Source organism: Podarcis muralis, chromosome 13 (assembly GCF_964188315.1).
Source record: "Podarcis muralis chromosome 13, rPodMur119.hap1.1, whole genome shotgun sequence".
NCBI classification, from domain to species: domain Eukaryota; kingdom Metazoa; phylum Chordata; class Lepidosauria; order Squamata; family Lacertidae; genus Podarcis; species Podarcis muralis.
Window position 1 is genome coordinate 32,379,328 of NC_135667.1, and position 24,545 is coordinate 32,403,872.

General features: G+C 46.9%; 1 protein-coding gene across 1 annotated transcript in view; it reads right to left on the minus strand.

Annotated features, from left to right (window-relative positions):
* ARHGAP23 (Rho GTPase activating protein 23) overlaps positions 1-21,998 on the minus strand; it is a 173,237-nt gene extending 151,239 nt beyond the window's left edge. The window contains exon 1 of the mRNA XM_028703672.2: positions 21,789-21,998. Coding sequence (XP_028559505.2) covers positions 21,789-21,983 — 195 coding nt within the window. The 5' untranslated portion in view covers positions 21,984-21,998. The remainder of the gene's footprint in view (positions 1-21,788) is intronic.
* Positions 21,999-24,545: the final 2,547 nt, after the last annotated feature.

Here is a 24,545-nt window from a genome sequence, read left to right on the forward strand (position 1 = left end):
CAGTTCAGCAGGGGGAGCAATTATCTGAAATCTATGTTCAGACTGATTCACTTTCAAGATTTACAGAGGCTGGATGAAGCACAATTCCTGCCAGGGGCTGAAGCACGCTAGCCAAGTGTTTGAACTGGACACAGTCCCATTCTTTGGACACCCATGCCATTGCTATACAAGCTCCTATAGCTTTCTTTATACTGTACACTTTTAAAAAAATATTCTAGCATGATTTCTACTACAGAGCACTTTACTGTATACATATCTTACTACAAGCAACTGCTCGCAGGTAGTGTTTGAGGACCGGGACATTCGCAGGGAAACCAAAATGCTTGTTTACAAAGCTATTGTACTACCAACCTTACTACCGGTATATCCTTGTGAAACATGGACCACCTATAAACGCCATCTCCAGCTCCTCGAAAGATTCCATCAATGGTGTCTCCCAAATTTTTTACACATAACTTGGGAAGACAGGCGAACTAATATCGGTGTACTGGAAGAAGCAAAGATCACCAGTATTGAAACAAGGATTCTTCAACATCAACTTCGTTGGACTGGTCATGTTGTACGGATGCCTGATGATCACCTTCCAAAGCAACTACTCTATTCCGAACTTAAAAATGGAAAGCGTAATGCTGGTGGTCAACAAAAGAGGTTTAAAGACAAGGCAAATCTAAAAAAAATGTAGTATAAACACTGACAACTGGGAAACACTGGCCTGCAAGCGCTCCAGTTGGAGAACAGCCTTTATCAAAGGTGTCATGGGCTTTGAAGACACTCGAACTCAGGACGCAAGGGAGAAACGTGCTAAGAGGAAGACACGCTTGGCAAATCCTCACCATGATCTGCTCCCGCCCGGGAACTTATGTCCCCACTGTGGAAGGATGTGTGGATCCAGAATTGGCCTCCACAGTCACTTACGGACTCAATGTTAAAACAGTGCTTATGGAAGACAATCTTACTTGGCTACGAGTGATCGCCAGAGATTATACCAGCCATCATTTATAGATAACAGAAGGGGCCTAGTATTCGATGGCTGCCCTGTATTGGTTCAGCCACAGGGAATCCTTAGCAGAGGCAAACCTCTAACAGCATCTATATTTTCATATATTTTTTTACAAAATGTCAACCAATCAACAGTACAGTATCTCTTACGAACAGGGCCTATTCACAAACAGGAGGCTTAAGTAGTCCAGTAGTCCAGCTGTTTTTGGACTACAACCCCCATCATCCCTAGCTAGCAGGACCAGTGGGTCAGAGATGATAGGAACTGTAGTCCAAAAACAGTTGGAGACCCAAGTTTGGGAAACCATGGTCTCTAGATTTGTGCCTATACTGTGTTCCACTTTGATTGTGGCAACATTTTCTTAGCCATAGTGGCTAGGAATGTAAGTTGGAAGTCCCCAGTTCAATCTCAGGATGGGAAACCTGTAGCCTTCCAAAAGTTGCTGGACTACAATTCCCATCATCCCTGACTATTGGCCACGCTGGCAGGGGCTGATGGGAGTTGGAATCCAACACCTGGAAAGCCACAAGTCTCCCATCAGCACCTTAAGCAAATCATTATCCAATCAGATGCATCATCCCCATTTGCAAAATGGGGACAAAACTGGCCTGCCTTAGAGAACTGAAATTATAGATATAAATGCTTCTTCAACATTGAAATATGCTTTAGAAATGCTGTTTTGTTTTTAAAATAGAAAAAGGGAGGCAGGGAGAATGGGAATAAGACTGTGCATTGTATTTTAAAAGGTTTTGGGTGGTATCTACGCACTCTAACATAAGAAGTAAGCAGCACTCACATTTGAAAGTGCACCTAATTGATGACTGTAGTTTCTAAAGAACGGATATCCAAAACACACCATTGAGTTTCCACAGAAAACCCACTGAGCAGGAAAGTGGACACGCCATAGAGATGAGGACACAGCTTTCACACATTCTCAGTTACATAATTGTACAAAGGTAGACTCCTATCCTACACAAGAGTCAAAAGGGCTCCCTCTCCAAAGCTGTACATCTATGCAGCTTATTCATCATAAGACCATATCATAGGACTCTAGGTCAGCAGGGGGTAATCTGTATTTTTCCACAGTCCAAGAGAATGCAATGTTTTTACTTGGGTCAGCACAGGCATTAAAAATGCGAGTCCATGCAATGATCACAAGCAGTTCAAGAATACCACTCAACAACAAACCCCAAACCCTGAAAGACTTAATTAGCACAGAACCTTCACTATGACATTTTTTATTAGGTTTTCTTGCTAAATAAGATGCTGCTTCACATCACTGCATCTCTTAACTTTTCGGCCTGTCATTCACATTAAAAGGTAGAGAAACCCTATGAGACCCAATGAGATCTTGGGCATGCCAACATCTTCTCAAAAATAGGTGTGTGTTAGTGTCCTGATCTTCCACAAGAGTCTCAAAGAGTCTCAACATCTGGAGGGCCAAAAGTGCTGCACACCTGTTCTAACAGCCATGCATGGACAGAAATTATTTTTCCATCTCCTGGAAAAACACCACTCCACTCCATAAACGACCAGGCTTCTAGAAAGCTCTGAGTTTGTGGCTTTCAAGGATGCTAAGCAAAATGAATTTATTTGCGTGTGCACAGATAAAAGGCAGAACAGAAATCCATTTATCTTCCCCAGTGCTTTCCCTTATCTCTTAGGAGATATAGTTGTGTACTACAAAAAGCTAAGTGATCAAAAAGTTTTGGATTACACTCTTGGCTGTATAAGGTTCCTGTTTAGTTGCAAACCAGCATTATAGATAGATAGATAGATAGATAGATAGATAGATAGATAGATAGATATTGCTGGGGTGGGGTAGATTTAGTAAACACTCAATATGGATGCTGCTCCAGGAAATAAACATTTTATAAAACGGGGAACTATCTTAGATCAGTCTTTTTAAATAAAACTTCAGTACAGTCATCTCTATCCTTTCTTCTGTGGAACTCAAGGCAGCACACACTGGTCGTCTTGCACCAGAAACCGACCATATCCATGTTTGCATAGCTTCAGGAAGCTGGCTGCCTCACACACCACCTGGGCACCCCAATGATCTGTCAAGTCTTTTCTGTTCTTGGTCATTTAATGAAGACTTAAATCACTTAAGTAAAAATCAATCCATCCCATTTCATGTGTGAAGAAATGTTTCCTTTGATCAGCCAGGAAACTGCCTTCTAATGAGTCAGACAATTGGCCTAGTTCAATATTATTCACACTGGGCTTTTCCCATCCCTACCTGGAGATGCCAGAGTTTGAACCCGGGACCTTATGCATGCAAATTTGCACCCTGCCTCTGAGGTACATCCCTGCTTCAGCTACTGATAATCAGTTCTGCAGGACCCTTGACCCCCAAGGCTGGATCTATACTGATCATAAAAACGCTTTTTAAAATGTTATTTAGCTCTCAATGCGATTTTACGTTGACGGTTTTACATCGCTCTACAGCACCTTCTGGTGTCACATGTTTGCAGCACATTTATAACGCTTTAACTGACCAGTACAGATTAGTCCCAAGTGCTTTGAGATACTGAACTCTACTGAATTTTAAGCCGATAAATATCTTGGTTCTATGAAATGAGGGAACAAGAGCAGCTGTAGATCAGTGGGAGAGGATGTACTTTGCATTCAGAAGGTCCTAAGTCCCACATTTGGGACATAATATTCAGATGGCAGATTGGGAAAGGTTATGGAAGTCAGATTTGAAATTTACGGCATGTTGTACAGTTAAAGAAAATTATATAAAAATGATGTACCAGTGGTATTTGACTGATATTAAGTTAGCAAAAATGTATAAGACAAGTTCAAATATCTGCTGGAAATGTAAAGAAAAAGAAGGTACCCTTTTCATATGTGATGGACTTGTAATAAAAGCTTTCTGGGAGATGATATATAATGAAATGAAAAAAATGATTAAAATAACTTTTGTTAAGAAACCAGAAGCCTTTTTATTAGGAATTACAGGTACCGATATACCAAAGGAGCAGAAAAGACTCTTCATGTATGGAACAACAACCGCTCAGATGTTATTGGCCCAGAGTTGGAAAGAAGACAAAGTCCCTACCAGAGACGAGTGGCAAACCAAGCTGATTGACTATGCCAAAATGGCAAAACTGACTGGAAAACTCAGAAACCAAGAGGATAAAAACCTTATAAAAGAATGGGAAAAATTTATGTTATTTAGGAGACCATTGTAAACAGATGGAAACAAGAGCCGCATTTTGACTCACTCGTAGTGTAAAAATTATTATGGACAATATTGTTTGATATAAAAATTGGAGTACGGATAAATATGCAGTTGTCAATGCTTAAAATGAGGCCCCATGGAGGGGATGGGGAGAAGTCTCAAGATTCAGAGAATCTATTTACAGTGGTACCTCAGGTTAAGTACTTAATTCGTTCCAGAGGTCTGTACTTAACCTGAAACTGAAGAACCTGAAGAACCACTTTAGCTAATGGGGCCTCCTGCTGCCGCCGTGCCGTCGGAGCACGATTTCTGTTCTCAACCTGAAGCAAAGTTCTTAACATGAAGCACTATTTCTGGGTTTGCAGAGTCTGTAACCTGAAGCGTATGTAATCTGAAACGTATGTAACCCGAGGTACCACTGTATATAGATTTGTTTTTTACAGTTTGTGTTCATTTATATTTTCTATTTGTAAAACCAATAAAAAATATTTCGTAAAAAAAAGAAGGTGCCAAGTCCAATCTCTGCTATCTGCAGTCTGGGTAAGGCTGCTCTCTAAAACCAAGAGGAGCTGCCGCCAAGCTGGGGTATACAGAACTGGGAAGACAGTGGCTCTCTGGATATTGTTGGACTCCAACTCCCATCAGCCCCAGCCAATATGGCCAATAGTCAGGAGTGATGGGAGCGGGAGTCCAACAACATCCAGAGGGCCACAGGTTCCCCATCCATGGGTCCAGACAATAACAAGGAAGATGGTCCGACGGTCTTGACTGAGTATAAAGCAACTTCCTATGGAATACCCATGGCAAGCATTGTGCTGGAGTGAATCAGGCAGGAAAGATCCAGATGCAGAACACCGGGTTCCTTGTAAATGTCCCAGGCAAAATTCACGGTGTGCTTCTCCATTTGCTCAAACAATTGAAACCACCTCAGCTCTGCCCGATACCTTGTAGAGGCACTGCCAGTCAGAGCACTTATATGCTTATTATAATGTTTATTAAAATATCAAAAGTGCTTTCCTTTTTTAACCACCACCACCCCTCATAAAACAACGTTTTTAAAAAAGTACACAACACTGCCAACAGAAAGTTTAAAAGTCAGAGAAACAGGCCAACAAAAAGCCAGCTATTCGCTGCCTTGTGGTTTATAATCACTCCGCTCGAGTTTCACTCTTCTGCTGTGCTCTATGTTATCGTTTCGCTCAATATTGTTTTCCCGGCTTTTGCAAGCCGCCCCGGGAGCTTTGAAGGGCAGCAGAAGAATGTTCTGGAAGAAACAAACTCATAAATAAATAGAAACAGTGGATGCCTTATCTTCGCGGCTTTAAATGCTCTCTTTCTCTCCCAAGCTATTTTAATAGTAGTCTGCTTTGGAGAACGGGGACATAACAAAAAGGAAGGTTATCAACTCCAAAAGAATAAGTGGGATGACATTCGCTGCAAGCTCAGTGTGTACTCAGTGAGAAACAGGGACTGGAAATAAGACGGCGCTGGAAGGAATGTAATGGCCCATGAGTGCATCTCTGAGCTGGGAGAGACAAGCAGGAAGACTATTTCAGATCGTCATATCAAAGGTGTATCTGTGATGCACAGGCTGAACTTCTGGCATGCACTAGAGCTTCAAACAGTAGCTAAGGTCAATCACCAGGTAAAAAGAAGAGGAGGAAGAGGAAGAGGAAGAAGAAGGATGATGATGATTGTGTACCCCACCCATCTGACTGGGTTGCCCCATCCACTCTGGGCGGCTTCCGGCATATACAAAAACATAATAAAGTACATTAAACGTTAAAAACTTCCCTATACAAGGGCTAGGTTGTGTGTCTGTTGTGCCTTCTCCCTCCCTCTCTCTCTCTCTCTCTCTCTCTCTCTCTCTCTCTCTCTCTGTTCTCTTTTCCGTCCCTCCTCTTTGAATTTATTTTTCCTCAAAGAGTATTACTTCTTACTGAAATAACTAGCATCCTGAAGAGCAAGGTAGGAAGAGGGCAGGTAGACACTGTTGTTTTCGGTAACCTATGCTGGCAGTGGGGAACATCTATGGCCATCCAGATGTTGTGGGACTTCCAACCTCCGTCAGCTAGCATGGCCAATGGTCAGAGGTGACTGGAACTGGGAATCAGCAACATCTGGCTGTCCACAGATGTGCCGCACTGCTGGCACAACTCCAGTCAACAGCTCTTATTGCCTTCTGCATTTGCATTTATCTTGCCATATAACAAAGTCTTACGTCGGTTGTCACAAGAGGTGGGGATACTAAAGGGCTCTCCATAAACCTGAATAAAACTACTCTAACCAACTGCTAATAAAATAAAATAATAATAAATTGAAGAGCATGTTATCCTAAGTTGCTCCCACTTACAATCTTGGGGCTATTGTTCCATGTGCCACAACCGCCACCCACATGGGGCCTGGAGGAAGCAAACACATTCCTTTTCCTGACTTTTTAAATATTTGCCTGGTTCCTCCTCGCCCCAATCATGCCTGTCCTATCTTCTCTGCCCTTATATCAGGCGGGGAAGAATTCAGAATGGAAATTTCTTCCTTCAAGGGGGAAAACAGGGTAAAGGAGCTGCTGAGCAGCTTGAACCCTTTTTTTCTTCTCTTTTCTTCTCGTGCCATTGCATCAGAATGGCTCTGAAAGGGTTACTGAGGACCAGGGCTCAGATCAGTGGCAATCTTGGATAAACAAGGGAAAGCAGCTGACAAGAGCATGGGAGGCTAAGAGTGGTCTCTCTTACAGGAGACAGAAGGCAAGGGTGGATTAAGGCTTATGTATACCTTATGCTGACCCATATTTTGGAGGGCTTTCTTGACCTAACGAAAATTGCTGCTGCCTGATGATTAACTACTGAGCATCTATTTACAGCCAAACCACCACCAATACCACCAAGACAGGATCAGGTCTAAAGATCTCTGGAAATCATGGCATTGTTGCATCAGCACAAACAGAAGCAGCCACTTATGCACTATTATTACGTAAATGGCATGTTGCAAAACACACCTGCCAAAGAGATTTTTAAAAATAACCCTGTTTGGAGAGGTCCCAGATGATGCCAACAAGCTCCCATGAAGAGGAACCACTAGGTCCAAGTGTTTGCAAGATGAAATACAGAGGGACAGCCAACATCGTGTCCTCCAGATGTCCCTGGGACTCTCAACTCCCCATCAGCTCCAGCTAGCAAGCCCAATGGTGAGGGATGAGCAGAGATGTAGTCTGACATAACCTAGAAATCACTGCATCTGCTACCCCTGTTGTAGAAATTGCAGAAATCAGTCTCTGTCCCAGAAGGGCCAACCAATTCTGTGCATGTCCAGACAAGAGTGATGCTTAAACTGGAGCAATAGTCTGAACGCATAATACCAATCCTGGCCTGAATGCACTAACTTAATTTCTGGGCCCAATTCAAAATGCTGGTTTTGACCTACAAAGCCTTATGCATCTCAGGACCCTAATATCTCAAGAGTCACTTCTTTCCGTATGAACTAACCCAGACCCTGCAATCTTCATCTGAGGCCCCTCTCGGTGTGCACGCTCCATGGAAAGTCCAGAAAATGTCAACACAAGAACGGGGCCTTTTCAGTGGTAGCTCCCCACTTGTACAACGCTCTCCCAAGGAGGCTCACTTGGCATTATCACTACACATCTTTAGTCAGTGGGCAAAAAGGTTTCTCTTCTACCAGGTGTTTGGCTGATTAACGTTCTATGGCTTTTTAAATGTGCATGTGGGAGCGGGGTTACTAGTTTATTTTAGTTTTATTATGTATTTTTCTCTTGTGAGCAGCCCTGGGATCTTCGGATGAAGGGCAAAATGCACATTAAATAATGATAATAATTAATAACAACAACAACAGAAGTCTGCAATATGGGGCTGTGCAATAAGCTTCAGCAGCAATCCGAGAGCACCATTATAAACTGCAAAACATGTCCTCTCAGAATGCCATCAGCATAGGTAGAGCAGGTTTAAAACCTACAAGGACACGATGGGGAGAAGGCCAGCCCCAAATCCCCCTCCCCTTGCGCTGTACACTTCTCTCAGGATTATTGCAGAAGACATTTTCTTATCGTACCTAGATAACTCTGTAAGCCTGCTGTTTCGGCCTGTCTTGCACAAAGTTGTCTCAGAAAAGAGAGCTGCTCGGGCCTTGAGGGCAGCAGAGCTCTTGCTTCTTAATTCAGGGCTCAGGCAGCAGCTTCTGAGTGTCAACAAGGGAAAACCACTTTGCCTCGTTTATTTTTATTTATGACATTTCAACTCCATTTTTCTTCCACCACAGAACCCAGCGAGGCATCTATGCCTATGGTTCCCAGACTTTTATTTCCCCCCCTCACAGACCACTTGAACATTAATAAAGCAGTGTTCGAAACTCCCATTGTTCTAGGCGCATTTTGCGACAGGGAATTTCAGTACTGCGCCTAAGATTTCAGATGAAAACTGCAGAGTGGAAAGAAAGGAGGACCTTTTTCTGCCTCCCCACTTCCAGCTACTCTCTGAAGACTGCAGAAGAGACCCTCTTAAGAATATTAGGGACTGGGCAGGGGAAGGAGTAGACCATGTGAAAAATGAACATAATATTTTAGCTGCAGATCATTCATTTTCAGCTTTGTATTATTGTTATAAAAAAGCAGGCCTAGACACTCCATTGCAGCGGCCATAACCTAGGTTTAAGGTGTCATTTAGCTCCTAGCTTTCACATCTCTGTTTCTAACATATAAAGGTCTTGGCAGACCCATCTAACAACATTTCCCCCCTGCTGTTGTAGCCATTGGAATGCACCGCGCATTATGTTTCCTAATTGTAATTTTACAGACGTGCCATGCAATACCTGAATGAAGCTTGTGGACCACCAGCAGGCCGCTGACCACATGCTGGAAACCTGTGGTATGTGCGAGTCCCTGGTGAGCACCCGTCCAGGCACTGACCAGACGGAGACGCAGGCCTTGCTTTTCTTCTGGCAAGGCGATTGTGTCCTCCTGCATTTCCAGGCCACACCCTGAGACACATTTGCTTATTATTCCATTATATTACTCCACGGCTGCTTCTGTAACATGATCACAGAGGGGAGGGCGGGATGCTAGAATTAGCTCCACAGTCATCTGCCCTCCACTTTTTAGACATTAAAAATAGTTGATTTAAAACAAGCTAAGCCCAATTAAAACTGAGTTGTCTGGGAGCTCCGGGACCGGCTACCTGGCTCAACGCCATCTTGACCGGAGGTTCGCTAGATTTAGCTAAAGGAGGAGGAGTGGGGCTACTTGACCAAGGGGTGCTCTCTGCCCACCCCAACTTACACAACTGAAAAGAGAAGCAGGGGGAGTTTTCCTCCTCACAGGCAATTTAACCTTGTACAGTAGTATCTCTAGTTACGAACTTAATTCATTCCGGAGATCCGTTCTTAACCTGAAACTGTTCTTAACTAGAGGCATGCTTTCGCCAATGGGCCTCTTGCTGCCGCTGCCACACGATTTCCGTTCTCATCCTGGGGCAAAGTTCTCAACTCGAGGTAACTCTTCCAGGTTAGCGGAGCTTGGAACCTGAAGCGTTTGTAACCTGAGGCGTTTGTAACCTGAGGTACCACTGTAGTGATAAGCTAGGAGCAGAAACCAGGAAGGCAGGAAGAGGATCAGCGAGTGCCAAGGTTTCACACCTGTTTGGGACTATGTTAAGCACTGTGATCCTGCTCGACCCCAGCCCACCTTCTGAGCTGTCAGTAATCAGCATGCAGGGGAGCGGGTGGCGCTGTGGCCTAAACCACTGAGCCTCTTGGGCTTGCTGATCGGAAGGCCGGCGGTTCTAATCCACGTGACGGGGTGAGCTCCCATTGCTCTGTCCCAGCTTCTGCCAACCTAGCAGTTCGAAAGCACGCCAGCGCAAATAGATAAATAGGTACCGCTGCGGCAGGAAGGTAAGCGGCATTTCCATGCGCTCTGATTTACGGCACGGTGTCCTGTTGCGCCAGAAGCAGTTTAGTCATGCTGGCCACATGACCCGGAAAGCTGTCTGTGGACAAACGCTGGCTCCCTCAGCCTGAAAGCGAGATGAGCGTTGCAACCACATAGTTGCCTTTGACTGGGCTTAACCCATCCAGGGGTCCTTTACCCTTTTACCTAATCAGAATGTATGGGGAGAGAGGAGTCAATAGCCTCTCCATGGCTCACAGGTATAAGCAGAGCAGAATCAATTCAGTCAGCGCTCTATAACTCCTGGAAATGCCCCTGCAGACCCACAGTACAGCCATACAGCAGCCCAGGAGACTGATGTTTTTCAGTTCTTCCTTTGTGGAAAACCATCCTGGAGACACATGTCAGGGGTAGGCAGGGCCACCGGGGGGGGGGGGGCAATGGATACACCTCTTACTTTTGTACCATTGGCTACATTCCAGCCATGCAGAAGCTTTAAAAACAGGTGCTCCAAGATGAGATGACTTCCTTAGTTTAAACCAATACAGGAGGAATGGGGAACCTACATACTGCTGGGACTCTTACTTCCCATCAGTTCCAGTCAGCATGCTCAATGGCCAGGGATTATGCGACGTAGTCCACCAGCACCTGGGGGGGCACAGATTCCCCATCCCTCCAAAACAAATATAATCTAACAAGATGTCTAATGAAGCCCATAAGAGCTGTCCAACCAGCACTGCTTGATGTAACTATCTGGAGTGTGAGGACTCATCCAGACTTAGAATAACAGAATCTGTAGAGTTGTAATGAACAAGAGCAGGCATAGGCAAACTCAGCCCTCCAGATGTTTTGAGACTACAATTCCCATCATCCCTGACCACTGGTCCTGTTAGCTAGGGATGATGGGAGTTGTAGTCCCAAAACATCTGGAGAGCTGAGTTTGCCTATGCCTGGACAAGAGTCATCTAGCCCAGCCCCCTTGCAATGCAGGAATCTTTTAGCCAACATGGGGCTCAAACCCACGACCCTGAGATTAAGAGTCCTATGCTCTCCCAACTGAGCTCTCCATTAAAGTTAAGAGAAAAACCTGCTCTTTAGCACTGAATCAGAGCAAACGGCAACTGGGTTTTCCCTGGATTGACGTTTGTGCTGATTCGGCATTAAAGAGCAGGTTATCTCAGGGAAAGCGGCAGGGCAAATGGAAAACCGCTCAGACCTGTGCTTTCTAGGCACGGGAAAAGCAAAAGTATGGACAAGCCCTTCATTTAATTTCTATACGTACTGCTTAATATTTAAAATATCTCTAAACAACATACAGAAAACTGGAGCAACAACAGACATAAAACAAAACATTGCAAAAATACACAGTTGCATTTAATAATGTCACATTAATACCAAGTTACTGATTTATATAAATCAGTATCAATTCATTTTCCTTCTGACACACCCTCCCTCTCCGCCTCTGGGTTATCACCCAGGATCCAAACCAACTCAGCTCACCCACAAAAGTCTCATAACAAGAAGAGTTCCTGGAAACAGAGGACACTGCCCTCGTCTGGCACCCTAGACTTGCTTTTTATGGGCAGGCCCAAAGGTGAATGGCCCGTCCTAGGCTGCCCATAGCTGTGTCCCATGCAGTTGCCTTCTCCACACCTCGTTCCATGAGAAGAGCGCCTTTCTTCACCCTCTGTCCCCTCCTCCTTCTCCTGCACTATTCCAATATTATTATTATTATTATTATTATTATTATTATTATTATTATTATCTGCAGAGTCTCAGGGAAAGGCAGTTCCCAAGTCCACATCAGGACTGTCACAGAAGAGACTGCTCTGCTGAGCAGCCAGTGGAAGCCAGGCTCCTAGTACTTCTATGAGAGGCAGTGTGGTATAGTGGTTAGAATGCTTGACTGGGACCTGGGAGACGAGTCTTCAAATCCCAATGCAGCCATTGAAGCTCATCAAGGTGACCTTGAGTCAGTCAGTGTCTCTTAGCCTAAACAACCTCATGAGTTGCTATGAGGATAAAATAGGTAGGGGGAGATAAAATATATTGGGCTTCTCCGATCCCAGATGTGCTGCCTGCTCATTGGAAAGGCCACATGCTCTTACTCCCTTCTGCAGCCAAAGACCAACACTCCTAGGTTCTCAGACCTAGGAAATATAAAAAAAAAATCACCCAGGAGAATAGGTATCAGTTCATTTCTACAATGTCCCCAATTCTGAAACCTTGAGGTTAAATAACAGCAGGAATAATATGCATAAGAGCAGAAGCAAAGAAGCAAACAGTGGAAAAATCTGGAAAATGGCTCCCAGTCACTGATGCGCTGGTTCGTTTTCCACCCCTTCCTAAAATCGCAGCAAACAGACTTCAAAATAGGGCAAGTTGCAGCGAAGGATGCCAGGAAAAGGAGGAAAAGAAGAACAGGGATTAAAGTATACATTGGGGTTGCAGGGGAGCTGCCCTACATGCCGCTGAGAGACACGGAGTGGTCTCCAGCTCGGATGAAGACAATAAATATCCAATCCAGGGAGTTTGGGGTAGGAGGGAGGAAAAATGCAGGAATGCAGGAATTGTTTGCCTGAAAGCCAGAGGAGGAGGAGCAGCTGCAGACAGCAGCAGATCCTGCAAACCACGCCCACAGCATCTCCAGGGACATCAAGATTAATCAGGCCTTCAATAATAAGGGAAGAACACAGGGGATTGAGTGAGAGCATATGCTTCTTGAGATGAAAGCAGAGCCCAGGCTCCAAGTCCAGTCAAGCTCAGGCTGCAAGCCGAATCACGTCTACTCAGGAGCAAATGCTATTAAATCCAGTACGTTCTCAGGAGCAAGTTCTGTTAACCCCAGGCTAAGTGAGATTAGGATCGCAGCCATAGGCTGTGTTTACACCATACCTTCTGAGGCATATTCTTCCCCTCATAGAATTCTTGGCTCTGTGCTTGTTCCCTTACAGCAGGTTTTCTTTTCTTACTTTTTTAAAATAATTTTTATTGAATGATTTTATGTTACAAAACAGCCATACTACCACTAAATATAATTAAGAAATAAAAATTACATACATCAATATTTAGTTTGTTATTTGTTATTTACCGTCTTATTTCTTCCCAAACATTCCATACAAAAACACACATATGTGCAGACACCCACACACCCACACACCCACACCCGCACACAAAATGATAATAATGAAAGTAAATATTTTTCCCCTTTTATCTTCCAAAATCTTTTCTTCAACTTTGACTTCCTGGCAAGTCCCTTTGCATATATTTTATCTTACAATCGAATGCACACAAAACAATAAACCTTTCTATATAAATTTTCCAATTCCAATTCTAAAAACAAAATAAATCCTTAATTGTTGTCCGCCTCCTTTTAGTTCCTTTATCACTCGAATGCTAGCACAGAGTCAACACTATTATTGTATTTTTGAACATATCTTCTATAAACATCCCATTTTTCTGCAATTTTTTGCTTTGAGTTTCCTCTTAGTTTACTAGTCAGTTGAGCCGTCTCCACCAATTCCGGTAATTTGATTTGCCAATCTGTTATTTTTGGAGTACAGCAGAGGTTTTCAACCTTTTTTGAGTCCACAGCTCCCTTGACCAACTACATCCTTTCTGCGACATCCCTGTGGGGCTCAGGAGCCCAGTTAATGTCACCCCTTGCATACAGAGCTGGCAGCCTCTCACCCCTTTTCGAACACCCTCCCTTGTGGAGGGTTCCCTCAGCCTCCTCTCGTCTCCCCTCTCCTTGGGAGTCCTTGGGCAGCTGCTGTTGCCACTGCTGGTCTCTGAGCTGCCCTCCTTTCCCCAAAGAGAGGTGCCTCTTCACACTGCCCCACAAGGGCCTGGGACTTTTCTATCTATTCCCAACAGCAAGCACTGGCAAACTGGCTGGCTGGACTCCCTTGCTTGCTTGCTCCAAGGCCGCCTCAGCTCCTGGCAACCAGCACCTCCTGACCAGCCCCAGAGGCATCATTTACCTGGGGACCTTGTAGCCGGAGCAGCTGCAACAAACAGCTGTGCAAGCCCTTTGGGAGGCAGAGACGTGAGAGGGAATCAGAGGAAGGGAAGAGGGACAGAGGCCAGCGTTGCCTGCGGCACCCCTGACCATCATTCAAGGCACCCCAGGGTGCCACGGCACACTGGTTGAAAACCACTGCCTGTTTACAGAATTGAAATTCCCAGCAACACCTTGACAAACTATAGTGCCCAGAGTTCTTTGAGGGATAGAATGTGCCTCAGGTGTACTTTGATGGAGCAGCGTGCACACAGCCTAAGTCTCCAAATCCATATTTAACGCCTTAGGAGAATCTGAAAATAATAATGGCGTCCTTGAGCATGAGCAAAACATATTTTGCTCAGACCTGTGTATCAGTTCTCAACAAATCAGGGATTAGGTGCCAAGGTAATAGAGAAGTGGGAGCAACGATGCCTCGTTTCAGAGATTAAACCTAGCTTGATTAGGAGCTGTTCCTTTAATCAGGAGACGTAGCAACGTCCCCTTCTTTTTGTTCAGAATAATTTAAAGCAGCAGTATTTGTTATATGAGAAGGTCAACGGGCACACCTGTGCAACTCTGGAGTTCCTTTCTGCAGCAAACCTCTTCCAAAATCACAATAAGCTCATGGGCACAAGCGCACCCAAAGGGTCTTCTAACAAAGGGTCTTAACAAAAGAACTGACCATACTTTATTGGTCTATCAGAAAAAGCCCAGAAGAGCAATACAGCCCAGAGTGGCTGGGGAAACTCAGCCAAAAGGGCGGGGTATAAATAATAAATTATTTATTATTATTATTACTACTACTACTACTACAAGAAGGGGGGAGGAATCACAACTCCTGTTCATTAGATCTCCCTTTGGAGAAGAAAGGAAATGGAGCACCTGTAAGCATGTGCAGAATGCGATATGAACTCACACTGATGTACAGTTCGGCCACCCACATTCCAACAAACATTTCCCCCTCCAAACGTACTCCTTTGATAACGATGGTTACATGAGAACTATCACCTTGAGTTTACAGTTTTATGTAGAGCTGTGAATGTTCTACGACAGCTCCAACACCAGAGCTTATCAGGCACAATAAAAATCTGCGTCCCCTAGATTTCAGCAGTTTTTGTTTTATTTGTTTTTAAGTTTGTCTGGTCCTCATGGCTAGAAAGGGTTGGAAGAAGCTGAGAAATGCCTCCAGAAGCATTCGGAAGTGTATGTGCAGGGAAGCGGGGAGGCCGAGCAGGATTTCCAGCGGTTACAGAGGGAGTAGCTCTCTCCCCAGGATGAGCGGAAGCAGTGTAAAGTTTGTGAAATAAGGAAATATACGCAACTTTGTACACACACGGCACAGCATTACATTTTTTATTTCAAAATTTGCAATTCCTTTTTGCTTTTGTATTTTACTGTTGATATGGTCTGTGGGTTGAAGTTCTCGTTCTCTCTCTCTGTCTCTCTCTCTCTCTCTCTCTCTCACACACACACACACACAGACACACACACACACTTACCTATATGGATCCTGAACACTTTGCGAGTCAAACATTTTGGCTCCCAAACGGCGTAAACCTGGAAGTGAGTTTTCTGGTTTGTGAACATTCTTTGGAACCTGAATGTCCAACACAGCTTCCGTGGCTTCCGATTGGCTGCAGGAAGCTCCTGCAGCCAATCGGAAGCCGCACCTTGGCTTTGGAAATCGAACGGACTTCCGGAAGGGATTCCGTTCGACTTCCGAGGCACCACTGTAATTGTCTGAGGCTCCCTACCCCTAAATTGTCTATGAAATATAAACAGGAGACAGAATAATCTTTTCAAGGGAGATGGGACAGGAGATGAGGATAAGAAATATCCCCCACAACCCTCGAGATTAAGAGTATTGTGCTCTATTGATTGAGCTATCCCATCTCATGACTTCCTCCAAAGAAACCTGGAAAATAGTTTTTTAAGGGTGTTGGGAATTGAAGCTCTATGAAGGGTACACTCAAGTTCTTTGGAGTGGGGCTTTAGATGCCCAGAGACAAGAGTCCCAGAATCTCTTTTTATTCCCCCCCCCAAAAAAAAGTACAGACAGGGTTTGACGTAGTGGCACACACAGCAGCACACATTCTGTATCCAGGGCAGCTGTCTACCAGCTCCATCTGGTATGCAGGCTGAGACCCTACCTGCCCACGGACTGTCTTGCCAGAGTGGTGCATGCTCTAGTTATCTCCCGCTTGGACTACTGCAATGAACTCTACGTGGGGCTACCTTTGAAGGTGACCCGGAAACTACAACTAATCCAGAATGCGGCAGCTAGACTGGGGACTGGGGACGGCCGCCGAGATCACATAACACCAGTCTTGAAAGACCTACATTGGCTCCCAGTACGTTTCCGAGCACAATTCAAAGTGTTGGTGTTGACCTTTAAAGCCCTAAACGGCCTCAGCCCAGTATACCTGAAGGAGCATCTCCACCCCCATCATTCTGCCCGGACGCTGAGGTCCAGCGCCGAGGGCCTTCTGGCGGTTCCCTCACTGCGAGAAGCAAAGCTACAGGGAACCAGGCAGAGGGCCTTCTCGGTAGTGGCGCCCGCCCTGTGGAAAGCCCTCCCATCAGATGTCAAAGAGCTAAACATCCGATGTCAAAGACTTCTGGAGGCAGCCCTGTTCAGGGAAGTTTTTAATGTGTGACATTTTAATGTATTTTTAATCTTTGTTGGAAGCTGCCCAGAGTGGCTGGGGAAACCCAGCCAGATGGGCGGGGTATACATAATAAATTATTATTATTATTATTATTATTATTATTATTATTATTATTATTATTATTATCTGCAAGGAAGCTTTGACAAGGAAGTGTGCATTTCGACATCAGGTGCCGCCCTGGAGAATGAGCTCAGTGCCATTGGGCCCTGGCATCTGTTTCAGAAGCTGATACAGAGTCAGCCGCTCTCCAATATATAATTACATATTATCTCTCATATAATGCATTAGCAGCTGGGATACAGAACACGCCGCTCTCTGCCGAATTGGCAGCGGGAATGCATTTCCACTGAGCATGCGCAAAGTGCACTCCCCTCCGCGCACCAGGCAAACCACAAACATCCCCTCCTTACCGCTACAGGGTGTTTTTATTCACGTAAGCTTTTAAGGGCGGCGAGTTGGTGTAATTTTTAGAGCTGGACTAATTATTCTTCCTAGGGTTTTATGAAATTTTAATGTTTGGACAAAAGGGTTTTCTTTCGATCACTGCACCGGGCATTGCACCATTACCAGAACATTAGCCACCTTGAACAGTTTCTTGGAAAAGGCAGGATATACATTTAATAAACAAACTAACTAAGCTTGGAAGGAGGGGAGGCAGGGAAGCAAAGTTCCCAGAGATCAGGAGAGAAACCATTATACGTGATTTGTGGTAATAGCTGGGGTCATCTTGTGGCTACGAGAACAAGCTATGATCTGGGAGAGGGGCCAGTTCCAGTCTCATCTCAAGCCTCGAACACACTGCATAGCTGGCCTTATGGGAGCCCCTATCCATCAGCCTCCGCTCCAACAGAACACCAGCCTCTCCTGTAGGACTGTTGCAAGGGTCGCTGTGGCAATACATGCAAAATGCTCGGAATAATGGAAAATGCCAGGTCTTAGTACGACCCAGTGAGCCGCAAAGGACTTTGAAGAAAGGAATACATTCTCTACCCAATAGTGTTCCCGGACCCAGAAGATGCCTGCCCTGCATACAGACCTCTTTTAGAGACCCAGGACCCTCACTCAACCCCATATGAAGCTGCCCTATATAATACCTAGACCACTTCTTTTCAAGTGTCCCTCGTGTCCACAAGATGCAGAAGGGAAGTGGGTGGCGCTGTGGGTTAAACCACAGAGCCTCAGGCTTGCTGATCAGAAGGTCATTGGTTCGAATCCCCGCGACGGGGTGAGCTCCCGTTGCTCGGTCCCTGCTCTTGGCAACCTAGCAGTTCGAAAGCACCTCAAAGTGCAAGTAGATAAATAGGTACCGCTCCAGCGGGAAGGTAAATGGCGTTTCCGTGCGCTGCTCTGGTTCGCCAGAAGCGGCTTAGTCATGCTGGCCACATGACCCGGAAGCTGTACGCCGGATCCCTCGGCCAATAAAGCAAGATGAGCGCCGCAACCCCAGAGTCGGTCACGACTGGACCTAATGGTCAGGGGTCCCTTTACCTTTACCTTAAGTTGGGGGGGGGGAACCTGACCTCTGGGTGGAGGGACAGAGAGAAAGCAGACAGGAGGGGCAAGGAGAACAAAAATGGGAATGGACCAAAACGGACTGGGTGGTGTATCAGCATTTGCAGGGAGCATCCAAGCCACCTTGTGGCATAACTTCATTACAGTTTACAATTGTTTTTATCTGTTTTTTGGACAGGCAATGTTCTCCCCAGGAGGGGAGGTGCTCCATTCCTGGAGGTAATGGGATATCAGACCGATGGATGGAGCAGAAAGTACTCTAACCCCACCCACCGCAAGCACCCCGCCTTTGATATATTATCTCTGAGTCAATGTAGCCCTCAACAGGGAAGGGGGACGGATCACCACAGCTGATCTTCAACCATCTTATTCCTCTCCCAGGTGATGAGATGCAATATGGGACTTAGGTTTTGGGGGGCTGTCAGTCAAGCTGCCCTAGGGCAGATTGCCTCCACCCCCAATCTGGAACCAGTCTCCACCACTATCCGAAAGGGAGAAGGGAGGCAAGCAGCAACAGTGCCGCCGCCTCCTCCTTCTATATGTGCTTGAAGAGGGGTGATGGGTGGACAGCAACAGTGAAGAAGAGGGTCAGGTGATTGGCAGGGAGCCCACCACTGAGCAGTGTTAGAAATTAGCCAGGCGCCAGGCACATTTTGCAGCTAGTGCAGGAACAATTGCAACCATGTGGAGATCTCTGGATGCCCAGATGGCAACTGGGGAGAGCAAAATGTCACTTAAGAGAAGGATCTGAAATAAACCCCACTGCAAAAAAGGCACTTAAGACATTCCATTGTGGTGACCATAACCTAAGTTTTGCAATTAGGTTTTGTATCTGAATTTCCAGCACTGCCACCAAGGTGTGGGCCTGTTCCATGATCCATCCTAGAGTGAAGAAGGGAGAATTAAAGAACCTCACTCAACAAATTTCAGCAAGTGAGTAATCTGCAACTTTGCGTGCTTGCAAACTGGTTGGTCTTTTTGCAGATGAATTCCACAGCATGTCATTGATGCAACAACGGTGCATTTGAGGTAGATTTATACTGGACAATCCACACATCGTTCCATTTTATTAGCAGTTCTGCAATGCTTCCCTGTGTTTGCTGTCTGGAGAGGCACTCTTGCACTACAGTGTGACAAAAGTCAGACACAAAAGAACCCCGGAACATTTGTGATGGGTACAGATTTCAGCGGGAAGTTACCGGACTAATTGGAAATAAATACCCAACCTGAAACCTCTGCAGGCACCACGGAAAGTGAGATCACGAATAAATGCCCTGGGTACCATCATGAGCACAAGTCATCACGAATGCACAATTAAGAAGGATGTGTAGCAGGCCATTTGAAAGACTGAAATGGGAGCCAGCAGCCACACTTTAGGGACCCATTTCAAGTAAATGAATACCAAGGCTTAATCCTATATAGCATGTCCTAATAACAAACTCATTCTCCAAGTCGGAATCCAAAACATCCACACACAAATGGGAGGCATTAGCAAGTTCTCAGGGGGACCTTAAGGTTCACAGAAGACCAGAAACACATTTAGGGGCAACAGGGTGGGGAAAACAGGCCATTGAGAACTGATCACACTTAGCACTTTGAAGGGGCATTGTGGAAACTGATAAAGAGAGTAGGAATTGTCCAGACTAGGAATTTTCCAGACTTGAAAGGGAAACCAAACAGACCGATTCTTCATGCACCAAAACCAAAGGTCCTAAATAGGTATAAACATGAAGGATGGTGGTGGAGGCACAGAGAGCCAGAAAAAGATAGATACACAGGTCAGTATTTGCATAGGGTGCCATCTGATCTATGGTGAATCCTGTGGCCCCAGGCAGCCAACTGTACTACAGTACATATATTTTGTAAAAATTGGTCTTCTTCAACCTACTACCCTCCGGATGTTTTTGTACTACTAATCTCATCAGCTCCATCAGAAGGGATGATGGGGCTTGTAGTCAAAAACATATAAAGGGAATCAGATTGTATAATGCTGGTCTGGGGATTAAAAAATGTCATTCCATTACAATAAAAGGGAGGTCCATAGATCAGTAACAGAGCATCCAGAAGGTCACAGGTTCACTCGCTGGCATCTTAACACAAGGCTGGGAAATATTCCCTGTCTGACTCTCTGGAGAGCCACTGCCAGTCATACTGAGCTAGCTGGGCACTGACCTGCAGCTTTCCCAATTATACCTGCTAGTTCCACCTGTCAAAGCACCCACTAGACTCCCAATATCCAGACCCTACACTGTAACCCTCAGGGCGATCGCCAGCCCCACATAAAGCACCTTATGTCCCAAATAATTCTGCCACTCGCCAAATTTCTGTGATTTTGCACACAAGCTCTGTGTACCCCAACCTTCTGCACCAGCCCCACGCTCAACACCACAGACTCTTGATCACCTGCCCACTGCCTCTACACAGACATCCACTGCACCCCATATTGTGCAACTCACACACATGTCCCACCCCAAGGATCCTACCTCTTAACCCGCTGGCACTGCCTGACTCTCAGCACCCCACAGACCCACCCAGGGTTGCTGCGAAACCCCAAATCGTTCACACAGATCCATTGCCTCCTCCAACTCCTTGCTCCTTCCCTTGGCGACGGCGGCCTCCACGGACCTCTGCCTTTCACCTACTGCACAGACAACCCTGCCCCTGAATAAGCCCCCAAGCCCCACACGATCCTCGCACTCTCCTGGCAAAGTGGATGCCAGCCTACACGAGGCGACGCCAGAATAAACGTGTGACAACCTCTCTCAGAAGGCGCCACGATATTTCTCTCTCTCTCTCTCTCTCCCCAAAACAAAACAAAAACAGCCAAAGATACTTTGCCCTTGGGAAGAGCCCAACCCCAGAAAATGAAAAATCAGACCCCGCTAGAAAATTAAATCTCCCCCTCCCTCCTTTTGCCCTGTATCCCAACCAGACCTAGACCTCGGGTTCTGCCAGCATTGAGCACACCGGCCTCTCTTCGCATCCACTTTTTATATTATTTTATTTTTTATTTTATTTTTGCAACCCACGCCACACCGCCAGCCTCAGCCCGGCCCCACGGAATGCCCCAAAACCCCGAGCCAAAGCTTCTCCCGGAGCCCCAAACGCGGGCGCATCCTCCCCCCCCCCCCCGCGCGCGCTCTCCCTCGCACCTTAACGCGCGGCTCCCTCCCTGTTAGACTCCCTCCCTGTTTAAAACCCCACCGCCGCGCCAAGCGCCAGCCGCCCCCCCCCACACGCCCTACAACCAGCATCCCCCCTACACCCTCCTCTCCGCCAGCCCCACGCGTTACTCCCAGAGTTGCAATGCTTCTCTCAAACCCTCACCTCCCCCACCCAGGAAAAGTCAGGCACCCCACGGTCCTTTTTACAACTGACCCCCCCACTCCACGTCCTACGCAAATACAGCCCCAGCCCCCCCCAGCATCGGAAAGATCCAAGCGAGCACCACGCCCTGCCGCCAGCTCCGATCCTCCGCCCCCCACCCCCGGCAGAGCCGCCTGCCGCCCGGCCCCGCTTACCTCTTCCATGCTGGACCCCTCACGGTCTCCAAAGGGCGGCGCCGGGGCGACCCATGGGGGAGAGGAGGAGGAGGAGAATCCCCGGGAAGCGGCGCCGGTAGCGGCGGGCGCAGCTGCAGAGCGCGCGGTCCTCCCCCTTGTGGCCGCCTGTCTCTCGGTCTGTCTGTCTCCACGCCGTGGCCCCTCCCTGCCCATTCCCCACTTGCAGCCATCCAAAGACGCAGCCGGGAGAGGGTCATGTGAGGAGGCTCCTGTCTCTTTTGCACGCTGGGGAATGGGGTTGGGGGGGGAGAGAGAGAGAGACCGGCTGAGGGAGGGGAAAGACAGGCAGCGCCCCCTCCCACCCCAGCTCCGCCGTCTGCTTGCCTGATGCAATTCTGCCTCTATCCCACCCCACCTTTTGCAAATCTACCGAGGGGAACGCCAGGTCTGTTGGATTGCTGCCCCTCCCTTAGCAACCCGTAAAGCTGCTATTATCATCATCAACCCATTCATGAAGAACCTACAACGAGGGGGGGGGGTGTAGTACAAAAAAAAATCAACACCCCCCATGCAATAAAGGCTGATGCAATAAAGCCCCCTCCCCACCTCAGTCATCGCTGCCCCACATCTTTTGCAAAGCGGAAGAGAAAACGCATGGTCTTCCAAGACGCCGCCCAGCCCCTCCTGTAGTAGCAACCCGCGAAGCTGTTGTCTTCCCCCGTTCCATACAGATGCAAGCAAGCGGTGCTTCCAGAAAGCCCGCTCGCCAAATGCAACGACCGCGCGGGCACACACCCCACCACTACCCCCTACATAGGCTCTCCTGAGACCTCGTCTTTGGCAACCCCAAACAAAGATTGCATTCAATCCACGCGCGCCCCCCAACCCGCCCCCCCCCCCAGCAATTGAGAGAAAGATCAACACATGCCCCTTTTGCAAATCTTGGGGGGAACCAAATGCACGCTAAGAAACCTCCTCTTGGCCACCCTTGAACATAGGAAGCTGCCTTATACTGAGTCAGACCACTGGGTTTCTCAGTATTCTCTGCACTGACTGGCAGCAGCAGCAGCAGTGACGGGCGTTTCTCTCCCGGCCCTGCTTGGGATGCTGCGGATTAAACGTGCGTGCAAAGCAGGTGTTCTACCGCTGAGCTGTAGCCCTTTCTCAGTAATGTATCACACACGTCCAAATTGAGAAACAGGCGGGAGCTGCTTTTCCTGATGGAAGGCGTATTTACAAATCAGGGTGGCACGGTTATGGTCTTCTATGCTGCTTTCTTGGTAGCTTGGAAATGGGGGAGTTGGAATATCACCTCCATAGGTATGCTTTCCCAATACAACGTCCTCGCTTCCGGTTGTCTCCACGCAAGTTTAGTGTCCTCAGCACCAGATTTAGGGTGCTGCCACACAGTTCGCCCTCACAGGGCACCGAGCCAAGGGGGCACAAAATTGACAGGATCCATAACTGAGAAGAAGGGTGGAACTGTGGGTTAAACCACAGAGCCTAGGACTTGCCGATCAGAAGGTCGGCGGTTCAAATCCCCGCAACGGGGTGAGCTCCCGTTGCTCAGTCCCTGCTCCTGCCAACCTAGCAGTTCGAAAGCAGGACAAAATGCAAGTAGATAAATAGGTACCGCTCTGGCGGGAAGGTAAACAGCGTTTCCGTGCACTACTCTGGTTCGCCAGAAGCGGCTTAGTCATGACCTGGAAACTGTACGCCGGCTCCCTCGGCCAATAAAGCAAGATGAGTGCCGCAACCCCAGAGTCGGCCACGACTGGACCTAATGGGCAGGGGTCCCTTTACCTTACCTTTATAACTGAGAAGAGTCATTTGGGGTACCCAATTCTAGCCTTGCATATTATGAAATGACCAAAGTCTGCCCCTGGTGTGGTCACCACCTGATTCCCCCCTTCCCCAGACAAGTTGTACCCCATCTTTCTTTCCAGGACCTCAAGGGTACATTATTATTATCGTCCTCGTTTTATTTATACCCTGCCCATCTGGCTGGGTTTCCCCAGCCACTCTAGGTGGCTCCCAAGAGAGTATTAAAAATACGATAAAACGTCAAACATTAAAAACTTCCCTAAACAGGACTGCCTTCAGATGTCTTCTATAAGTCAGATAGTTGTTTATTTCCTTGACATCCACTACCAAGAAGGCCCTCTGCCTGGTTGCCTGTAACTTCGCTTCTCGCAGTGAGGGAACCGGCAGAGGAGGTTCTCAGAGGAGAACCTCGGTGCCTGGGCTGGACGATGGGGGTGGAGACGCTCCTTCAGGTGGTTCCTCCCCATCCCTTTATCCTCATAACAATCCTGTGAGGTAGAACTCGGCCAAGTCCACCCTGTAAGCTTAACGGAGCAGCTGGACTTTGAACCCAGGTCTTTGTGGGCCCAGCACAACACTCCAGCAGTGATACTACTCTCAGTGAGACTGTGATTCCCATTTTTTGCAGATCTGTCTGAGGGTAAGACAAGGCAACTGCTCTTTCAGGATGGATAATAGATGCTTCTTCCTTTGTTTTTCCTCAAGCCAGATTCAGATGAAAGGTGTGTAAGGTTCAGGATTTGCTGACATGTCCATTCAGCTCTATGATGGTGGCGGTGATGAGCTGGTATTATTAGAAATAAAGGGTAAGGTTGCCTCCAACCAAGTTTGATTCATTCATTTCAATGAGTGTACTCTGTGTTGGACTAACATCAGATACAACCCAGTGTTTGGCAGGGGCAAAACTAGGCTTTATTTCACCTGGCTCAAAGACCCAGTTTGGCAGCCCCC